This window comes from Rhipicephalus sanguineus, chromosome 2 (genome assembly GCF_013339695.2).
Source record: "Rhipicephalus sanguineus isolate Rsan-2018 chromosome 2, BIME_Rsan_1.4, whole genome shotgun sequence".
In the NCBI taxonomy this organism is placed as follows: Eukaryota; Metazoa; Arthropoda; class Arachnida; order Ixodida; family Ixodidae; genus Rhipicephalus; species Rhipicephalus sanguineus.
The window spans coordinates 59962339-59983857 of record NC_051177.1 but is presented as its reverse complement, the minus strand read 5'-3'; the positions used below and the strand labels follow the sequence as shown (position 1 = coordinate 59983857).

The 21519-nt window shown below is 42.5% G+C and overlaps 1 protein-coding gene across 1 annotated transcript in view; it reads left to right on the top strand.

The window, feature by feature from the left end:
• Positions 1-214: 214 nt before the first annotated feature.
• Positions 215-21519, top strand: part of LOC119383068 (cytosolic non-specific dipeptidase-like) — a 25599-nt gene continuing 4294 nt past the window's right edge. Inside the window, 12 exon segments of the mRNA XM_037651061.1 lie at positions 215-410; positions 6309-6399; positions 8224-8347; positions 9038-9208; positions 12390-12545; positions 13629-13712; positions 13714-13787; positions 16295-16369; positions 18336-18480; positions 19593-19692; positions 20501-20672; positions 21227-21312. Coding sequence (XP_037506989.1) covers positions 230-410; positions 6309-6399; positions 8224-8347; positions 9038-9208; positions 12390-12545; positions 13629-13712; positions 13714-13787; positions 16295-16369; positions 18336-18480; positions 19593-19692; positions 20501-20672; positions 21227-21312 — 1459 coding nt within the window. The 5' untranslated portion in view covers positions 215-229.

Sequence of the window (21519 nt, the reverse complement as noted above, 5' to 3'; positions counted from 1 at the left end):
AAAACAAAATTATGTCTCTGAGATAAATAGATGGCAGCAGCTACTACACTGCATCAGCCTGAATAAATTCGAGCTCGTTTATACAGTTCCATCGCAAATTTGCAGTGTGCACACGCTTGTACAGGCTGACCAAGCATACTACACGAGCGAACAAGGAGATCCTGCTGTTCAGAGCCGTCACAGCAACGTTGAGCGGCTGCAGTAGCGACGTTTCGCACGCAATTTGACTATGTTGCCCAGCGCAAGTGTGCCCATAGCATCCATAGTCCATAGGTCCACACGGTACCTTACTTATGTGCCGTGTGCAATAAACCGGTGTGGCACGCGCGGGACGCAGGGGGCGGTGCCAGTGCTCATTGCGCTCGTTGATCCTTGCGCATCACCGGTGTCGCTCCCCTGCTCCCGTCTTGGTAAGCATCATGCAAGCTGTTGCGCTGTGTTTTCTTGCAGGACACGTTAAAAAAATACTACGCTTCCACCGCAGCATTTTGTGTGCCTTTCGTACTTATCTGCGAGCAGAAAAAAACGCATCGTTTACTCATTTCTCGGCCGGAGCGATCGCATTTCACTACGTTTTTTTCTGCACTTTGTTTCTTTAATTATTTCAGTTTGAGCGTTTTTTGCGGCTGTACATAGCTCAAGGTTTTTTATTTTTTTCCTTCAAGTTTTGCATCACGGAATAAATATGCGAAAATTGATATCTCCATTTTCTATAAATGACCTCATTTAATATTGTGTACGTCACTTGTTGATCAGCCAGCTGTAATACCGGTGTAACACGTACGATGCTTTGCTAAGCGCGATTAAGCCCCATTGAAATCAAAATTATAACTCCCATCTGCAGCTTGCATGATGAAATTAAGCCAATCACGATCAAGAAATTCTATCCAGGTCGGGCCCGATCGCGAAGGAATGTGAGGAGGCGTTGCTGAGTGACACCGGTGTAAAACGGGAAACATGTGATCGTCACTTTAACACGCGGAACGAAATTATACCTAAAGGTATGAATCGTGCGTGCGCTACTAGCTGATCCACACCGAGCGCGAATACATGTGCGCTAGCTTGCCAAGCACCGTGGCTGTAAAGAATTGCGGCATCGTGTTTATTGCCGCAATTGCGAGTCATACACCAGCCGCTTCAGCAGTGCATCGCGTTTCGTTATCGTCACATAACGACCGAGCTGTTTACGGGCGCGCGCAATTTCGACCTGCGTGACGTGGCTGCTTCGTACGTACGTCATGTAACTGAATGAGTCATTTATATACAGCCCTGCATGACCGACATATCAGTTGGCGGCGGAACTTAGGTCTCCCCATAAAAGCTACGTGAACATGAAAATTCAGCGGGAGCTATAGTGGTACAGCCGTCACACAAAGTGTGCTAGATGTACACGTAGTTTGTGTAATTGTGTACTTGGAACGTTATAAGGAGACACCACAAACTTCTAGTAAGTGTTGCTCAAGCCGACTGATGCATCAAAGTGAAGTTAATGTTTAAAGTAGCATGCTATTTCTATTAAGATGTTCAGAATTCGCATTAGATCATGTTCAGAATTTGCATTAGATCGAGCAAGTGGTATATTTAACCATGGACACATTGATTATGCTTTAGCTACTATTCAGTGCAGAAAGAAATGCAGGTAAACGTTACTGATATTCTTCTCTGATGCAACGGTAAGTGCTGGGCAAGGTGTAGGAGTACATGCATGCATGGTCAACTAAAATGAAAACCTGCGAACAAGACTCGTGCACGAGGCAAAAAGTGTTGTTTTCAGCTGTGCCAAAATTCACCTTGTGTGCCATACTACAGTGAATAAAGTCGGTATCCATGGGTGCCGAGTTGATCACAAGAGTGTACTTGTTAGGTGCACCTCGCAAGAGATTTATAAGGTATTTGTGACGAGTGGAAAGGTATATGAGGATGAAGGCAGAGGCTGGGGAACACGAAAATAAGCCAGGTGCAGGCGAGGATGATCATTTACCCCATCGTTACAGTGCATAAAATTGTGAGCCCACTGTTCAATAGTTGATCAAAATGGTAATGCAAACCAAGGCGAAAGAAGTTCAGGACAGGAAAGAGCATCACTTGCAACTAGATTTATTGGAAGTAGGCTGATTCACTTTTATAGGAGAAGATGGCCAGGTGAGCAAGTACATTTGCTCAGAATTACCTAACAAATAACTACATGTAATTGAAATTTATTGACAAAATAAAATACAAGATGGACATCTGATTGCACATTCGGAGGTCCCGAAGTAGAAACTGCCGGGGGGACCTCCTAATAAGACACAAATGGGGGGTTACGGGAACCTTTGCAAACAGCTAGTCATATATTTTATACAATTACTAGAGTGTCAGTAATGAAGGAGAATAATAATAATAAAAAAAAAGTCACAATAATAATCACAAATGTAAAAAAATAGATTAAGAAACGTCGGATGAATGAAATCACAAAGATAATTCGCAGGAATTGAAACATGGATAAATGGCACGTACAACTTGATACGTGAACAAGTATCAAATATAGTCAAAATTCAAACACTTGGGATTTGCAACGCTACATTGCGAAATTGTACTGTACAAAAAAAAACCTAATTAAGTTTATGCATCTAACGAAGTGTTAATGAAATTTTCCTTAGTTCTACGCTTGAATGATAAGAATGATGACTTGATATTCGATGGTAGTGAATTCAAAAGTGAAATGTCTGAACATGCGACTGTAAATTTCCCATAATTTGTTCTAACTTTAGGAACAAGTAGATTAAGTTGTTTTGAAAATTTTGTATTATTGTTATTGATGAGGGTGCAGCGAGTGAAACCTGGAATATTGAGCTCTGCATTTATAAGACGAAACATTAGTAGTAACATCTCATGATTGAACTACATACGCAAAGGTAGAGCATTTAGGGAACGGAATATGGGTGCAGAGGGAGATGTATGGGGGGGGGGGATTCCAATGTAACTAATCGTAATGCCTGCTTTTGCAAAATTTCCCACTGATGATGTGTGGCATATGTATTACCCCAAGATGAAAGACAGTATGAGAAGTGACTGTGTATGTACGCGTAATATAAAGGCACAAGGATGTTTTGATGAAAAAAAGAGCAAGTTGTTGTGATGATGTGAATACCAAATGAGATTTTTTGAATGAGTGATTCTGAATGACACTGGAACTTTAGATTCTCATCGAGAACAACTCCAATATATTTAGTAGATGCGGATCTTGCAATTACATCATTATTTAAGGAAACAGCAATAGAATGAATGAGCAAAGTTTTCTGGGGATGCAATATCATACGTTTCAATATCATACGTATCAATGTTTATCCAGTCATACTCTCAAAATATTGGAGTTCCACACTGGCAGGGTACAAACATCGCGTTGATTCTCGTTCCAAGAAACTTTTGCTTTTTCAGAGTATGTAGATATTGGAATCTGGCCCAAACATGCAGGAGTCACAGTGGCACTCTTTCCTATGACACTTTTTCCTCATGTGAGGTTCTTTCGCCTTGAGTTGCTTCGTAATCAATTTGATCAAGCATGAATGAACTAGCTTAAAATGTTTTTATCTGTAACAATTCTTTGTCTGGGCAAAACTCAAACTGTGAGGGAAATTTTTAAACAATTTTAATGACTTGTTTCCAGAGAATTTCAAAGCAGCTTCACTTGGGCAAAAGTCAGTTTGTTTCAGAAATTAGAAAGAGCAATATCTCGTGCAATCACAAGCAGCTGCATGTCAATTGGGACAGTATACAGGGCGTTTCAAGAAATGTGTCCAACCGTCTCAAAAAATCAGGAAAATGCGATATTTGATTGCTGCCTTCAGAATTGGCTTTTCTGTAGTGGCAGGGATTTTACGACGGTTTAAAGATATTATTTGGGACCGTAATTAAGAAAGTTAAATTAACTTTTTAATTAGTGGAGTTAGGTGGTTGTGTCAAATGGGAGAATTGAAGTTCTTCATGCCAGAAACCTAAACCAACTTGGAGATTTCGAAAAAGTGGCATCTAGTAATAATTGCGAAGTAATGAAATTCAACGAAATTCAATGGCGAAACCTAAACAGAAACATGGAAGAACGCAATTTCCATATTCTTCTGAGACGTCCAAAATGAATGAATGACTTTTTCAGTAGCGCTAGGCATCTTAAGATGGTTAGATACATGACTTGAGACAGTAATTAAGAAAGTTAAATTAATTAACTTTTTAATTAGTGGAGTTAGGTGGTTGTGTCAAATGGGAGAATTGAAGTTCTTCATGCCAGAAACCCAACCCAACTTTGAGATTTCGAAAAAGTGGCATCTAGTAATAATTGCGAAGTAATGAAATTCAACCAAATTCAATGGCAAAACCTAAAAAGAAACATGGAAGAACGCAACTGCCATATTCTTCTGAGACGTCCAAAATGAGTGAATGACTTTTTCTGTAGCGCTAGGCATCTTAAGATGGTTAGATACATGACTTGAGACAGTAATTAAGAAAGTTAAATTAATTAACTTTTTAATTAGTGCAGTTAGGTGACTGTGTCAAATTAGGGAATTGAAGTTCTTCGTGCCAGAAACCCATCCCAACATTGAGATTTCGAAAAAGCGGCCTCTAGTAATAATTACGAAGTAATGAAATTCAACCGCATTCGATGGCTTTCGCTGTTGAAAGCGTAAGCATTTCGTTGAATTTCATTACGTCCCAACACTTGCTAGAGGACGCTTTTTCGAAATCTCAAAGCTCGGATGGGTTCCTCGTATGAAGAACTTAGATTCTCCCATTTGACACAATCTCCTAACTCCACTAATTGAACAGTTAATTAATGTAACTTTCTTAATTACTGTCCTAAATGATGTCCTTAAATACCTTAAGATTCCTGCCGCTACACAAAAAGCAATTCTGAAAGCCCCGAGCAAATATCGCATTTTCCTGATTTTTTGAGAAGGTTGGACACATTTCTTGAAACACCCTGTATTTGTATGCACACTGCTAAATAAATGACAAGCAATAAATTACGTTGTCAATGTCTTTCTGTGTACGCTGAGAAATGTAGCTCATTTTTTATATCTGTACTGCACCTGTGAATTGTTTTGTGCTCATACTCTGCAACAATATGTTTTATTCGCCTTCTATCCGAGTCCTGTTCTGCTTTGATCACAATGGGCCTGAAAAAATAGAGGATGCTTAGATGGCATGTATGTGCTTTATTTAGATCATTTGCCTTTAAAAAAAGAATCTAATGCCACTGCTTTTCAGTGCTAGGCCTTTGTCAATGAGGGGCGGCATGTAGACGTTGCTGAGTTTGCAGCAAATGTCCTCTTGACAGGTGTGCGCCGTGCTGGTTTGCAATTTCTTATCAGGTTGACACAGGGTTCTAAGACTCCTCCTTTTGTCTAGGGCACAATCTGTGCTGCTTTGTTGTCTGAGTGCATATCTGCCTAGAGATAAGTTAAAGAATATTGCTGAGACAGCCGAGTGTTTATGCAACAGGGGCAGTCTTGTTTTCCAGTCAAGTTGCTTTTGATTCAGCAGTATCTGTTGATCGTTCAGTAGTCATTGTTTCTGATAGTGTGATGTTGGAGTTCCTTTGTCTTCCAGAGCAAGTAGTTTCTATCTCAGTAATCTCTGTAAGTAAACTTACTGATCCTTGAGTGTAACGAGGGTAGAGGGTAGTGATGGCAGGCTTGTTGGTCTGTCATGCTTCTTGGATGTGGGTGCAAAAAGACAAGGACAAAGGGAAGAAAGTACACACACACTGGCGCTGCTGACAACAAAAAACGTTTATTTCAATCACCAAGCCAACTAATGTGCCTATTTTCGCACACGACATTAACGTGACCACCTGCAGAAAACATGAAAAATCCAACAACGCAATCAACAACATGACAGGGCTCAAAACTTCCTGCAGCAAAATTTAACACTTCTGGATAGCCGGAAACAAGACAGGCCTTAGCACGCGTGCAAGTAGTCTAATTCCTTTTTACTCAACGACAGTGACGTTTTGCTAACACAACTTTCGCCGAAATAGTTTATCTGTTCAGCTTCGATTACTAATCTAGTGATTTCAGACTTACTCATGCTCACTATAACAGTCTTTTCAAAATTTGTCCTTTGTCCTTGTCTTTTCGCGCCCACATCCAAGAACCTTGAGTGTAGTCATTGTTTACAGTTGCTGATAGTGCGGTGCTGACTAATTCTTTTGCTGTCTTCTTTGTGCATTTCTGAGAATTTGTTGCGGGTCTGTTACATATGAATTTCATTTATTTAGTGGTCACCAGGCAGGTTACTGTGTAATTGATGTAATTAGGACATTTTTCTTTCAGCTTTCTCTACAGTGCAACAAAAAGCGGATCTAGGGTGCTGTATGAAGATGGCCCAACAAAAGGTTCCTGAAGTCCTACAGACGGTGTTTAGGTGAGCATGTCTGCTAAAAGACTACTAGTATATTGTAATAATCACGTATCATTCTGGTAGATTTTGAAAGGTGCACACATTAGCAGGTGTAAATGCATATTGTGCCTGAAAACCATGGTTGTTTATTAGGTGAAAAAGTAGGCCTTGAGACTATCACAGAAAAAAATTTGACCTGTGTAGGTACGTAGCATGTATTTCGTTCTGGCTGTGATGACAAGAAACGATTTGATAGTCATTAGTTGTTGCAAAGCATTAACTAATTGTTGTAATGTTTATGACTGCTGATTTTCTTATTTTAACTCCAGACAAATTGGTACAGCACATCCTGAAAGTGCCCACTACAGCTTGCATAGTTTAATCTGTGTGGTAATAGGTATTGTGAAAATGCTTTAGTTAGATCAGTTTAGTTGCTTCCACCAAAAACGTATGACCATGCAACAGTTTTGCTGTTTATGGGGTAAAATTGGATCATTGCTGACGAGTGCAGCAGTTTCAAAAGAAAAGATGTCATAGATGCCCACTAGTGCAATGACTGTGAGAAACTTTGCAACAGCAATGGGTGCATGGCCAGTCAGTTTTAATAACATCTCATTAGTTTTCAAAACCGCAATACTTCTTCCGATTTCATAAACGAAAGTAGCCAATATGTACCCAGTCTGCTAAATATTGATTACAGGCCTTATATTAAGTTTGAGGTGCTACGAGCACTGTGTAACACGAGTGAAGCATTAATACATTGACAATCTTGTAGAACACTGCTGTGCCATTGACAGTGAGGCATTTTTTTATAGCCGACAAGATGCACGCCATGCTACCATAGAATTATGAAATGCGTCATTCTGAAAAGCTCTGTATACAGTCAAACGCTGCTACAACGAATGCTTTTACTGCGAATAAGCCTGTACAATGAAGCATGTCATGTGACTTGGCTGGATTCCTACCTTTCCCATGTATTTTGAACACCATTACAGCGAAGACCAGTACAGCGAATTAGCCTGTTTAATGAAGCATTTCATTAATTCCTAATTGCTGAATTGTTATTTTATAACGAACACACTTGGCCGCACACATAACGCACAGCAGCCTAAAGAGACGGAGCGATGGGGCTGCAAGATCATTTCGCGCTACCTTTTAAGAACTGCGAAAATAAAAAGGGCAAATAAAAATGGATGAATAAAATCGGCCAAATCCTACCTGTCCTGTGGTGCAGCGTTGTGGTTTACTACCGTAAAATCCCCAGCAAGCGCCCCCCCCCCCCCTACGGTGAAGGATAATTCAACAAGATTTGGAGGGGGGGCTCTCGCTCAGTCATGGACCAAAATTCAAGATGGCGGTGGAAGAGCCGCTAAGAAACAAGAATGCACACCCATGCTTCTAATGGAATGCTTTATTGAATACGCATGCATTCGCTGTTTTCATTCGCCCTCGTCGGGCGAATAAAAACAGTGAAAATGGTGGGAGTGGAGCAGAGGCCGCCAATTTGAAATCTCCCAAACAAGGGAGGGGGCCCTTGCTCGGGTAGGGGTGCTTGCTCAGGATTTTACGGTACTGTAAAGTCATACTACTGTGCATAAGGAAATTGCGGACTTTTTTTTAACCAAGTGTTGTTTCAATCTGCTATGAGTAAGCGTATTTTCTCTCAGTGTGCTTGTCTGCTTTGTTGGAGTCATTAAAATGTGCGATGCATATGACGAAGTGACTTGTATAAGTAGGAATGTTGGGGTCCCACTCGATTCGGTATACAGGCCTTTTACTGTACTGGGACACTCATTCGTCGAGGCACTTTTCAGCGTTGTCACACATTCTTCGTCCTCTCTTGCCCAGCATTGTGGACCAGAAGAAGACTGAGCTGATCGACCTTCTGCGTGAGGCAGTGGCCATCAAAAGTGTCTCCGGCTGGCCTGATGCACGAAATGAAGTTGTCCGCATGATCCATTGGATGAAAGAGGTGTGACTACTGTAGCCAGCTTTAGAGACAGTGCCTGTTTTTCATGTTTACTTGCAACGGGTAGTCTTGATCTTGACATTTCTTTACATAGCTTACACCACATCCCTAGCCAGTGTTTGCATCCTTTTCCTAAACTTGACAGTTCCTTTACGGACCACTTTCGTGCTCTGGCACAACAGGCTCTCGGCATCCAGTGTGAAACATCTTATGCCATTGTTGCTATGGAAAACTTTTTCTCAGCCTTCTGTGAAAAATATACGTCCTTAAAATGTAGTGAAAGCCATTTAGATAGTGTGTTTAATCTACTGCCAGATTTTTAAATGCAGATGTGTTGGAGGCACCCTTTGTGCTTCACCAAAAACAATAAGTTAACATGTCCTTGTCTGTCCTGTTATCTCTGTTTTTTATTTCTTCTTGCCTTCAAGTTTACTAGCTATAACGCTCCCGCACCCCCAAGCATGCACACTCATACTTTTTTATCATGTAGGTACATGGACACATACTTTGCACTTGGCTGATCGCTTTGCTACATTTTCAACATAAAGTGTCACCGATAGTACTTATTCTTCCCCTTGTTTCTTTGCAGAGCGCTTCCTTAATTGTCCCACTGGTCTCCTTACTGCTCCACTCTATCCAGTGAATTTTAATCAGTAAAATGTGTCCTATTTTCTATTTCTATCTTCTTTGCAGAAACTCGAGAAGGAGGGTGCCACGTGTGAGCTTAAGGAGCTTGGGGAGCAGAAATTGGCTGATGGAACCAAGCTTAAGCTGCCTCCTGTGATGCTTGGCCACCTGGGCGCTGATCCTACCAAGAAGACACTCCTTGTCTATGGGCATCTTGACGTACAGCCTGCATTACTGGTACATTCATTCTGCTCTCATGCTTGATATATAGCGCAGGGATTTGCTATTACTCCAAAATCATTGATATCGAATCAAATAGTGTCCTATTTTGTTCAGTCTTTGAATCAAATAGTTTCACTTCATAGATTCAAATATGTTCCGAACATTTTACAAATATTTCAAAATGTCAACTGCACCCAAATAAATAAAAACCGGTGAAAAAGCATGAAAGCTGTCTTCCCTGTGGGCATAACATCGGCATAAGACGTGAGAGCTTGTGTCGTGCAGCAGGCTATGTAGCTCTGGGAGCCAGGCTTTACTGACTGTATACAATGATCATTTCCACCATGTGCACGTTCTTGCATGTGAAGAATCACCGTATCTGTTTTTGATGCTCCGTTTATGCTTATAATGCTGAAATTGTGAATGCTAGGATGTAAACATAATTTCATAATAACTGTAAGGGTGGCTGTTAAATATTCGAGAACAATTTGGATAGTATTTGGTATTTAATTGAATTATATTTGCTTCTGGGCACTGTTCTAGGGATGGGCGAATATTCGGACGTTTCGAATATTCGAACGAATATTACAGCGTTCGAATTCGCTTCGATACGAATTTAGATTATTCGAAATTTCGAAGTATTCGAAATGAACAAATATATGTATACATTTGACCGCACATAACCCCCTGTAAAGGTGGTTTCACTGCAGCGTATGTTTGCTGTGCCGTGAAACATAGGCGGAGAGTTTTCATTTTACCGGAGGGGGCGGGTGCCCGACTTGCTCTTCCACATTTCTCTCTCTCCCCACACATATATATATAAATATATATTTCCAAATTAAAGAATTTAATGTAATTTTGCCTCTTAGGTGCCCGCGATATCATAACGAAGATCTGTAAGTGGAAGACTGTAGATTTATTTTTCAGTTTACACAAAGACATCGATCCACCTCGTAACTCTTGGCTCGAAGCGAAAAAGGTCGCGTAGGCGACCTTTTTCGTTGACTGCGTCGCGTAAAATGACTCGTTCACTGCGTCTTTCGTCCTCGTAAACGAGGACGAAAGAGAGCGAACGCGGAGTCTGTCGATATCACGAGATACTGGCCTCTAACCTCGCTTTCTTCCTCTGTTGCTCGTGCGCATGCAGGGCTGGCACGTGCACTGCGGCTGGCTTCGCTTGTCGTAACGGGGCTGTGGGTGTTTCGCTTGGTTCGTGACACCTGTAATGCACAGAGTATACATAGCGTGCGTAGCACTCGAGCGCTGGCAGTTTCTGTGGCAATATGTAAGGAATGTTACATTGCTACAACTGCGTATAGTCAAAACTTCAAACACAGCTGGCGTTGCCCGAACACGAGGCTTCGCTCAGCGAATTTGGCAGTATCGTAATCGCCGGTGAATTTTTTAATTTGTCATAACGAACGACAACCACCTAACCGAAACATGGGAGGCCAAGCTCGCCCTCGAGGACCTGGAAGACCATCGACAACTTGTCATCAGGGCCAAGAGGGCAGTTGCAGCCAGAGGGTTCCTGGTCTAGGGAGCCCTCCCACCTTAGGGTGATAACGAGCGTTGCTCGGAACACTGTTTCGCAAATAAACGTTTATTTTTCTCTCTCTCTCTCATAGCTTAAAGGACCCCTGACAGCGAAATTTTTGTTGGTGACTTTTTTGCTGTAATTTGTAGCTTTGTGTCTGGTAATCTCTAAATTAAATCGTAAATGCTCTAACGTATCGTACAACTAATTCTAGCGTAGTTAATTGTGACCATTTTAGCATCACTTCAAAACGCCCGCCTAAAAACCACAAGAAACTGGCGCCCCATGCGGGGGAGCGTCAAAGACCACGTGCACTCAAGCTGTGGTGACGTTGACAGCGCGGTTTTCAGATCGGGGCCCCGCGCGCGGTAGAGATTGAAAGTATGTGGGTGCCTCGGTATGGGTTAAACCTGTTAAGCGCGTGTCCCCTCACAAAAACTACCTCGAGAGCAGCCCGACAACAGAGCCAGAGGGGTGAGGAACAATAGGCCTCGCCGGGTGCCAGTCGTCGTATTGTGCACGTGCGCCCTGCAAACCTTCTGTGACGTCCACAATACTTGCTTTACTCGTGGAACGTCACACGGGGCCTCTATCTACGTCATACCAGGATGTCGCAAGGTGCAGCCAACTCAAGTGAGCACTCACGCTTACTTTAAAACCAAATTAAGATATCTTAAAGGCAACGTTCGTCACTAATAATCGGTCAGATGTGCCCCCGTATACAGGAAAGTCAAACAACACAAAGATTCGAGGTTTTAATTTTGGTGTCAGTGGTCCTTTAAGTCTTCGTTTCAGTTGTTCATCAGCACAATATATTCTGCACGTAAAAATCCGTTTGAGGGGCATTTTTCTATTGAATGTTTGACTTGTCACTGGCCCATGTGCCGAACTTTAAATGGCTGAAATGAAAAATAAGCAGGCATAAACAGATTCCTGTGAAATAGCTGCCAGACAGGACGATCCGGGGACCTAAGCCAAGCTCTTAAAAAAAACCCCTGGGCCCGCGCCAGGGGGGACTCTGCCCCCCCATGAGGCAGTCCGGGGGGGCCCAAGCCCCCCAGCCCCCCCGTACTCTCCGCCTATGCCGTGAAACAATTTTTCCAGGGGAAGTCAACACTGCCGCAAAGCCACACTTCAAGGTTAAATGTACATATTATTTTCAGTTTAAAAGTGTGTTATATGGGCTTGTATGTGCTAAGTATAGTAATTTTTAAATTTTAACGTATTGCACCACTTATAACTTGCACCCTACTGCTATTCAAATCTTGATACTATTCAAGGCTGCTTCCACTTTATTTCAAACCAAAAAAGTGACATTCCCTCATACCTAGTTCCAATCCTTAAATATATTGTGCAAGGGTCATGACAAAAATGCTCATTTTTCTTAATAATATGTGATAAATACTATTCGAACTATTCGATTCGAAATTATTCGTCCAAATCGCTATTCGCTTCGGACCTCAAATTCACTATTCGCCCATCCCTACACTATTCGATTTGTATTTGATTCAGCCTCACAAATCACCATTTTCTGACCCCTAAGGTATAGTGAAATACATTATGGAAGACTAATGCGTTAGCCTGTATCCTGTATCAGTAAGCTTTCAATAATTACAAACACTATGCAAAAAAGTTACTAACATCTGCAACACCATGCAGGAGGATGGCTGGGACTCTGACCCTTTTGTGTTGACGGAGAGAAATGGCAAGCTTTATGGACGAGGTGCTTCAGACGACAAGGGTCCAGTGCTGGGCTGGTTGCACGCCATTCGTGCATACAAGGCAGCTGGCGTTGATATTCCGGTCAACCTGAAGGTGTGTGCTCAACTTCCGTAGCGAATTACTACTCGCATTGTTCAACGTATGTTTTCCGCCACTGAAATTTGGTTTAAAAGGCATTGCAGATGTTCTTTCCTAACCTAGTACAAAACGTGCAGTCCTTTACTGGCTGTGGTAAATGACTGCGCAAAATGCAAAAATGTGAAGTGGAGCAAAAGCATCTGTGTACTTAGATTTGGGGGACGTTAAAAAGCCCCAGGTGGACAAAATTAATTTGTCATGCTTATATCGTCGTGGCACGTAACACCTCGGACTCCATTTTTTTGTATTGTGTAGTCATCTTCGCTTGTTAAAAAAAATTACAGCATATCCACGGGTGAATGATGAAGAGCTTGGGCGAAGCTCCTGAAGCAATCATGGTCTCGGGATTCGCTTCTCGTTGAGCCTGTTTAGCAGCGGCGTCCTTGGCGCGCACCGTCACGGGATCAGCCTGGCTGCCGCCAAGCGAGCGCCTGCCGCTGCGCATCGTCCATGCTCCACCAACGACCCGACACGTACGGCGACGATCCAGGAGAATGAGAGAGGCGCTCGCTCCCCGCGCAACCCGCGCAGCAGCCAATCGGAGAGCAGCAACACTTCCAGCGCCATCTAGTGTCGATTCACACAAGTGCCATATTGCACACAATTCTATTGGACCAACGCCATCTAGGAAATGAGACGAGAAATGGTGATGACGACATAGATTGTGTACAGCACCATCTAGAATATCGTCCCTGAACTGCAGTTTGTATGTACTTCTATGAGACAGCGCCATCTATTGCATCATACAGGAGATCCGTTTACGCTGGACAACAGAGACGTGACAAGGTTAGACTAAGAGGAGCTACGCCCCTAAAACAATTTGTCAGCCCTAAACTTCACATGAATGATGTCTTTCTGGAAAAAACATTCTTTTAGTGCTCTCTTGATTTACAGCTTTGTTCAGATAGGTTGACGATGGCACTGTACTTATGAACCCTGTCCTATAAATGATTATTCTTTCTCATTAGCAGTGGAGCACTATGGCTCATACCCTGGTGTGAATTCCAGCATTTTATTCTTGACATGGATGATTTGCAGTTTGTTTTCGAGGGCATGGAGGAGTCAGGCTCGCTTGGGCTGGATGAGCTGCTGTACAGCCTCAAGGACACAGATTTCTTCAAGAAAAGTGGACTACGTCTGCATTTCTGACAACTACTGGCTCGGAAAGGACAAACCATGCCTCACCTATGGACTCAGGTAAATTGGATAATAAAAATAATATAGTTATAACGTGGGGGGTCCTTCTGGCAGTTACTTGCTTCGAGATCTTGATTTTGCGAGTACCAGTATGTGCGTGCATGTTCAGCACACTGTCTTCAAGTAAGCCATTTTTGGCAAATTGAGTTGGCTTTGTGCCAACGGTAACTTAATAGTTGAAATGTTTCACTGTATTAATTTAATTGTTCGAGTAGAGTGTCTGATCTTACAAAAACGAACTTTTCATCGTTTTTGTGATGACACACACAATGTGTTTCTTCACTCACGTTTTGTGTGCCATCCAAGGAGGTTCTATAGAACCTCTGGAGTGGCAGTCCCGGCCGCCGCCAACGGGAGCAAGTGAAGCCGCCGGCGGCCATGTAGCTAGAGGAAAAACAGGGCGGGACCGCCATAGACGGCAATGGAATACGCGCGGCGCGCGCGTTGGTTTGCAGTCCCACTATCAAAAAATGAGATGGAAACTGCTTTAAAGTTACACCCACGAACAGTTGCCTCTTCTTGTTTATGAAACAAATTATCTCATACACCCATTGTCAGCTGCAGACTTTCAGAATAATCTGTTGTCGAAGGGGTGCTTCGTATATCGAGTGCGCTGACGCACTGTAATTACATATGTGTTACTAGGAACTGGGTTTTTGTGATGTAACGGCGTCAGTGTTCAAGGGGTAACCACAAGGTAGCATGGAACGCACTTATTCTCTTTACATAAGCACACATCCATCACGCGAACATTTGGCCAGAAGGAGGATTCGCAAGCATTAACCTACGTGGGCGACGTGTGCCATCACGGCAAGCGCAGCGCGCACAGCCTCGAAACGAGCTCGCCCTCTCAGACTAGACGCATAAAAAAGTAAAGGAGCCGCGTCCTTCTGTGTTTCGGTTTCGGTTTTGTCGGATTTCAAAAGAGTTACATCTTGCTTTTGCCGCAATTTCTTCTTTTCGTAACTATTTGTGTTGAAGCTACGTCAAGAAGGTAGAAACTAACAGGCTTTTATAGATGCGCTGGGAAAGCAGGAAAAATTGTAGGTACACTGCCAGGCCGTCTGCCCTTGTCGTCTGCCCCGTTCTGTCGAAGCAGCATTCTGCAAAGTTAATAGAGCAGAGGTGGTTGGTTGGTTGGTTGTTCCTTGGCAACCTGGCGCAACCGCGGGGGATCGGCCATGAAACGGGCGGCACCCTATTTTAGAGATAAAATTGTTTTACATGGAACAGAGGTGGTCAGAGCTGGTCACCGTCCTTAGCTCTCTAACCACTTCTTCGACCGGCACGTTCCCAGGTAGAATGCTGCTCGCAGTCTTTTGGAAACATGTAGCACGGATAATCACGTCATGGAATGTTGCGTTTGCCAATTCCTCGATAAACATGCATCAAATTAGATATCCATGCACCGGATAAATATGCATGCACGCCGTCAGTCTTGACTTGCAAGAAAACATCAGAAAGCTCGGAATTCTAAGGGCGTTCAGACTTCCTACTCGTACCAATAATGCTCGGTACGTCCAGCTAGACTGCACCCCATTATTTGGTACTTCGTGCATACACTTAAAAATCACGTACAACGTCGTGTCAGCGAACATTTAAAGCGTAAAACTTTCGTCGATACAACTGTACGCATGTATTACATGTATGCGCACCTTTCAAATTGTTTCTAGTTTGACAGCATGCACGGAAAAAGACAATCGTCAGCGGACGAAGTGAGGACACTTACATGTGAAAAGTGATCCCAGGCGTCTTCTTATTGCGATTTGTGCAGCCATAAGCGACGCATGAAGTCACGATGGCCTCGTAAAATGTTTAACTGCTTTACAAAAGCATGCCACCATCCCCAAAGACAACTGCGACGGCGGGGCAACGGAGCGCACTCCGTCGTCTGCTTCCGAGTTTTTCCTTTTGCAATATGGCGGCGACCGGCTTCACTTACGGGGGCGCCACCTCCACTCCAGAAGAAATAGTATATAACCTCCTTGGTGCCATCATAAAAGCGATGAAAGGTTCTAGGTGAACTGTGTCGGAGCATGAGCAAGATGAAGTTGAGGTCTAGTTGATTTTGCGTTTTTATGCCGAGAATGAACAAAGCAGCTTTCATTAAGACTGCACATATGACTGACAAAGAACCTATTTGAAAGTTAAAGTAATGAAATGTATGTTATATCAAAAGTGGCACTTTTATCTAGTATATATAAGTAATATATTTGAGTCTTACTGCACATACGACTGACAAAGAACCTATTTGAGAGTTAAAGTAATGAAATGTATGTTATATCAAAAGTGGCACTTTTATCTAGTATATAAGTAATATATTTGAGTCTTTCAAGAATAAATTCTGTTGCTCGTAGGCACTTTGTTGCTTGTTTCCTCATTTTGGCTGTTTCATGTACAGTTCCAGTTAACTCGTCAAAGTACTTAGGAATTTTCACTCACATGTAGTGTACAAGAATTATCCCAGTTTTAATACGGCATGCATATTTTTTGTCTTTCCATTTCAGGGGCCTGTGCTACTTTGCTGTTGAAGTCGAGTGCGCCAGCAAGGACCTCCACTCAGGCGTCTTTGGAGGCTCTGTGTGAGTGCATTGTTTGAGACTGTATTCAACTGTATTTTCATGTTTTAAATGTTATTTGAGAAATTTGAATGCCGCAGTAAAGCAGATATTATAGTAGGATATTTATTCGCTCTCACCTTGCACAATCTATTTTAAAGGGGCCCTGCAACACTTTTCCAAGTAATCATGGAATGGCTTCATTGAAGGAGTTTGTTGTCTCACATATCAACTGCCACAAAAATTTTTAGAATCCGTCAAGTATGAGCCGAGTTATAGGGATTTGTCGCACGCTTTAAGTGCTTTCTCTCTCCTTTCGTACTAGCTAGTGGACTGAAAGCTACGCAGGGGGAGATGACAAGAGGGCAAGAAGCCACATCTGTTTGTTAGCACGCATCATGACCTTGAGCACTTTCCTTTCTTTCTTTTTTTCTTCGAATGCACTGCTTACTTTTCGTGTGATCATGAGCGAGCGCACAGGCACGTAGCGGCATCCTGCAGTGGCTGCGGTAACTACACATCTCACGATGCTCAAATTAGCCAATGGCCATGGACTTTGTGTTTACGGCATGGTCATTTGGGTTTATGGCGTCATTTGTCGAGAGAAGAGCGAGCGATTTCTATCTGACTTTGGGAATTAATTGTAAATTCCAGGCCGTGTGCTTCACTATATTGTTTGCCTCACATGTCCTGAAGAGCCTCGGCTACCGATTGGCAGTGTCTTCTCAACATGCTGAAAAACTGTTGCAGGGCCTCCTTAACATTATGGAACCTTCATTTTATCTCTCTACAGTATGAGAGAACTTTTTCAAAGTAGGCATGACACAGAAAACACAGCTGTGTACTTGCCATGTGTGGCACAGGGACGCTTGCAGTTCCACGCAGAAACATAGCACAGACAATGTGCATTAATTTTAGCTTGTTTAGGGCTCTGAGCGATTTTCATTTCATGCCTAGAAAACAAATGTTCCAGACTCGGTATTCAAACAAGGGCTCTATGCACTTGCTATGCCATCTTTATTTCTTATGACCTGTTGTAAGTATTCACTGCGTCCTAGATATAAAACAAAGAAGCTTCACAAAAATTGTGTGCAAATATGCACTGTGTGTAGACCATATGCGCAAAGTAGTGCCAAATTTATTATATTGTTTCTTTCTTGTTTTCCAAGATTGTTAAATAGAAGCACTTTGAGTGTCAATAATTGCCTTAATCCAGCTTTTGAAAAAAAAAAAAAAGAAAATGCGAAGCTAGTGCTCCTTGATGCTGGTCACTGATTATTCAGAATGTTTATTAAAAGTCTCCTTTTCATGGATGTCACGAATGCATAGTAATAGTGTTGCAGAAGGTAGAAGAGCATTACAGAGAATAAATGCTAGGGCCACTACACAAATTATAGCCCCGCCACGGTGGTCTAGTGGTTATGGCGCTCGACTGCTGACCCGAATGTCATGGGATCAAATGCCGGCCACGGCAGCTGCATTTTCGATGGAGGTGAAAATGTTTGAGGCCTGTGTACTTAGATTTAGGTGCACGTTAAGCCCAGGTGGTCAAAATTTCCGGAGCCCTCCACTACGGCATCTCTCATAATCGTATCATGGTTTTGGGACGTTACACCCCAGATATTATTATTGCACAAATTATAAACCCACACCAAAACTGGTGACAATCCAGTAACACTGAAATAGCAAGCTGAATTTTTAGAATTAGGGTACCACACTGAAGGTGACATGGCTGTACACAAGTTCTGTAGTGTAATAACACTCACTTTTTATTTTAAAAATTCTGCGCATGCTTTACAATTTACGTGTTCAGTATGTTCTTATGCGCTTATAGGTTCAATGTTGAAACTTGGTAGTGAGGCTGTTTGCATTAACCCCTACCACCCATATTCTTCGAGTTCCCTGTGCAAGGCATTCAGTCATGTCAGGCATACTTCGCTTGTACAGATGTTAGACACATTTTGAGTGGGCAGTTGTCTTACTTTCACAGACACGAAGCCATGGCTGACCTGACGCACTTGATGAGCCAGCTGGCCGACCGCACTGGCAAGATTTTGATCCCAGGAATCATGGACGATGTTGCCCCTCTCACTGACAAGGAGCGTAAGCTCTACGAGAGCATCGACTTTGACATGGTATGAACAGTGAGAGGTGTGGAATATACTTCAACTTTTTTTTGGCCTATTTCTTGTTATTCTTTCAATGAACAGCCAGTTCATCACGGGGAATGTACAGTCAAAGGTCCCATAGTAAAGGACTACAAGAAGACCCGACGTTAATACTAAAAGAGGGAAAACATGTATGTCGAGTAAAAAGCAGCAGCAACAGAAGAAAATTCAGTGCAACTCAGTGTTAAAACACAAAGGCAACAATGTAATGAGCACATGTTGAAGAATCGACGAAATAGGTATGTATAGTTAGTTCTTAATTATAATTGGCTTAAGCCCAGGCTTAAGTAAATACAAAAATGAAGAATTTTTGAGAGAATATGGAAAATTGTTCCACAATTTTATGGCAGCGATTGAGGTTGTCATTTTATTGTAGAGAGAACTTTACACAACAGAAAATTGAAATTACAAGCTAACTTCGTGCATTCAGAATTGGAAACCTGGAATCAATAAATTTGTACAAGAGAAAGTTCTTTATGGACTTGCATAATAATATAGAGAAGTTTAGCCTTTCATGGTTATGCAAAGCATGATGCTTGAGGGCAGTGGGAAGTAGTACTAGTATATATTTGTTGTCTAATTTCACTCAGTGTGGTACGGCTTACACTAGTGTGGAGAAATTTGTTTAGTAGCTTATGGCGTTTAGCTTCATCATGTGTGGATACTGCGTTCACTCATGCTAGCACTGATGACTCTTTTTGAATTACAAAATGCGCATTTACTGTTACTGTTCTTAGATTTACTATTCATATTTTTTGCTAAGTATGTGATCTTGACACATACTAATGTTTGTGCATGTTGCCTTCATATATTTTTATGTAATTTTACCCCTCATGCTTGGGCCCCCTTTTTTGGGCCTGCAGTATTCTGTAAACAAATAAATGAAAATAAAATTTTAAACTAAGCTGCCTACGTTCCCTGCAAGACGCTCACTTCAACTCACGTGTACCAGCTGTTGGGCATGCTCTTTGCATTGGCCACAATTCGAGACTATTGTTTAGGGATTGAATGCAGTAGAAGCTGTAGTCATATTTGTGACCAGCTGTGGCAGGCTCTTATTGTCAAATGTCCTCATTCAGGAGGGGTACCGAAAGGACATAGGTGCTTCTGAACTCCTGCACGCAACAAAGGAGGACATTCTTATGCACCGCTGGAGATACCCATCACTTTCTCTACATGGTGTGTACATGGTTGTTTTTGACTCTGTATAATGCTTCTATGATGTGTTTGTGAAAGGCCCAGGCTGCTGCTTTTCTTACACCTCGAACCTTGATCTGAAAAATTCTGGCCTAACAACTTAAAGTTTAACGAAACATTGATTATCTGGTAACTTGTTTGTCAAGGACCATGCAGTATCTTTATATAGCAAAGTGATTGTTTGTTGCAGCTTTAATTTGTCATTGCACACTGCACAAGCACATCGTTAGTCTTTGCAAATAGAAACAAGAATATAAAATCAACCAAAGTAGCATTGTAAAGGGTGCTTGTAGCAAGCGGGACAATCAAGTCGGAGCCAAGAGACAGTGTGCTGTGTGGATTGACCACAGCTACCACTAGTGAGGCAGTTTTCCAATCATCTTGCTGATGAGGCTGGCTAAAATCCAATCGTGACCCAGCAGATTTGATGAACCTGAGCTCGGGAACTCTCGTCCTGCATTTAGCCCCTGCATTTTACCACCAATCATTGCCTCTATATCTCTTTATGGCTTGAAAAAGTTCAGCATAGAAAACATGAATGCATTGGAAATAGGGACAAGACAAAAACAAAAACCTACCAACCTAAAAGGTTGCACAGTGGTAGAGAAGAAAGATATAAAACTATCTACACATGCTGAGGGGAAGCCAGAACAACCAGTCGGTCTTGGACATGTGTGCCCTGCCGACAGACAGGCACACATGTCCAATACATGTGTGTCAGGCACAATAATTCCATGGCCACCATCAATGCCACCACTAATCTTAACTATCCACTCGTTTTGTGCTGCAGGTGTGGAGGGTGCCTTTTACGGAGCAGGCGAGAAGACTGTGATCCCTCGCAAGGTAGTTGGCAAGTTTTCAATCCGCATAGTACCCAACCAGGAGCCCGCCAAGGTCGAGGCTCTGGTCAAAAAGCATATTGAGAAGCTATGGAAGCAGCATGGAAGCCCCAACAAGATCAAGTAAGTTCCCACTGAATGCATCTCTATGTAAAGCCTGAATCATACTTGGCTGGAGCTGCCAGTCAGCCGCATCAACAGCCACTTATTGCAAAAAAATATGGAGAGACTGACACCATAATGATATCAAATGCAATGGCATGCTATGTCCTTGTGCTAAAATTCAAGCTTGATCAGAGGCTTCTAGCTAATGTGAGGTAGCAGCTGCAGACGGTGACAGTGTCCACAGCCACACACTCGATCGCTCTAGACAAGTGTGATTCAGACTGTACATCCTGTTGCAAACCTGTGTCATTGGGACCTGCACAGTAGCTCATGCTTGTTTTTGCATGACTATTTGCTGTCTTGCCTGGTATATCATGCATCTCTTTCAATGTCTTTCCTTCCTCTTCCTCCTCCTCCTCCTTCAATGTCGCAAAATGCATGAAAACATGCAGCCTTAATTTGTACCCTCCATTACCGCTTCTCTTGCAGCATAAACCAGTATAAACTTAGCTTTGGGACGTGAAACATAATTGCTTACTGCTTGCTGCTCATTGTGATGGTCTTCCATACAGCGTTCACATGGCTAGCGGTGGCCGGTGGTGGATCAGTGACCCTTTCTCGGCCAACTTTGAGGCTGGAAAAGCAGCCACTAAGCACGGTGAGCGTCTTTTGTTGAACCGACATTTGACTCCTTGACACCTTCGCATCCTATCAGGCCTTCTTCCATTTTACACATGGTCTCCTCTCAGCAATTTTTTAAATATTGGGGCACATCGTGACAATATAGAGACATGAATTGCTTTCAGGTATTGATGCTGACATATGTTCTTATGTTTTAAGTGTCTTGCGCCATTTGCACCTTGGA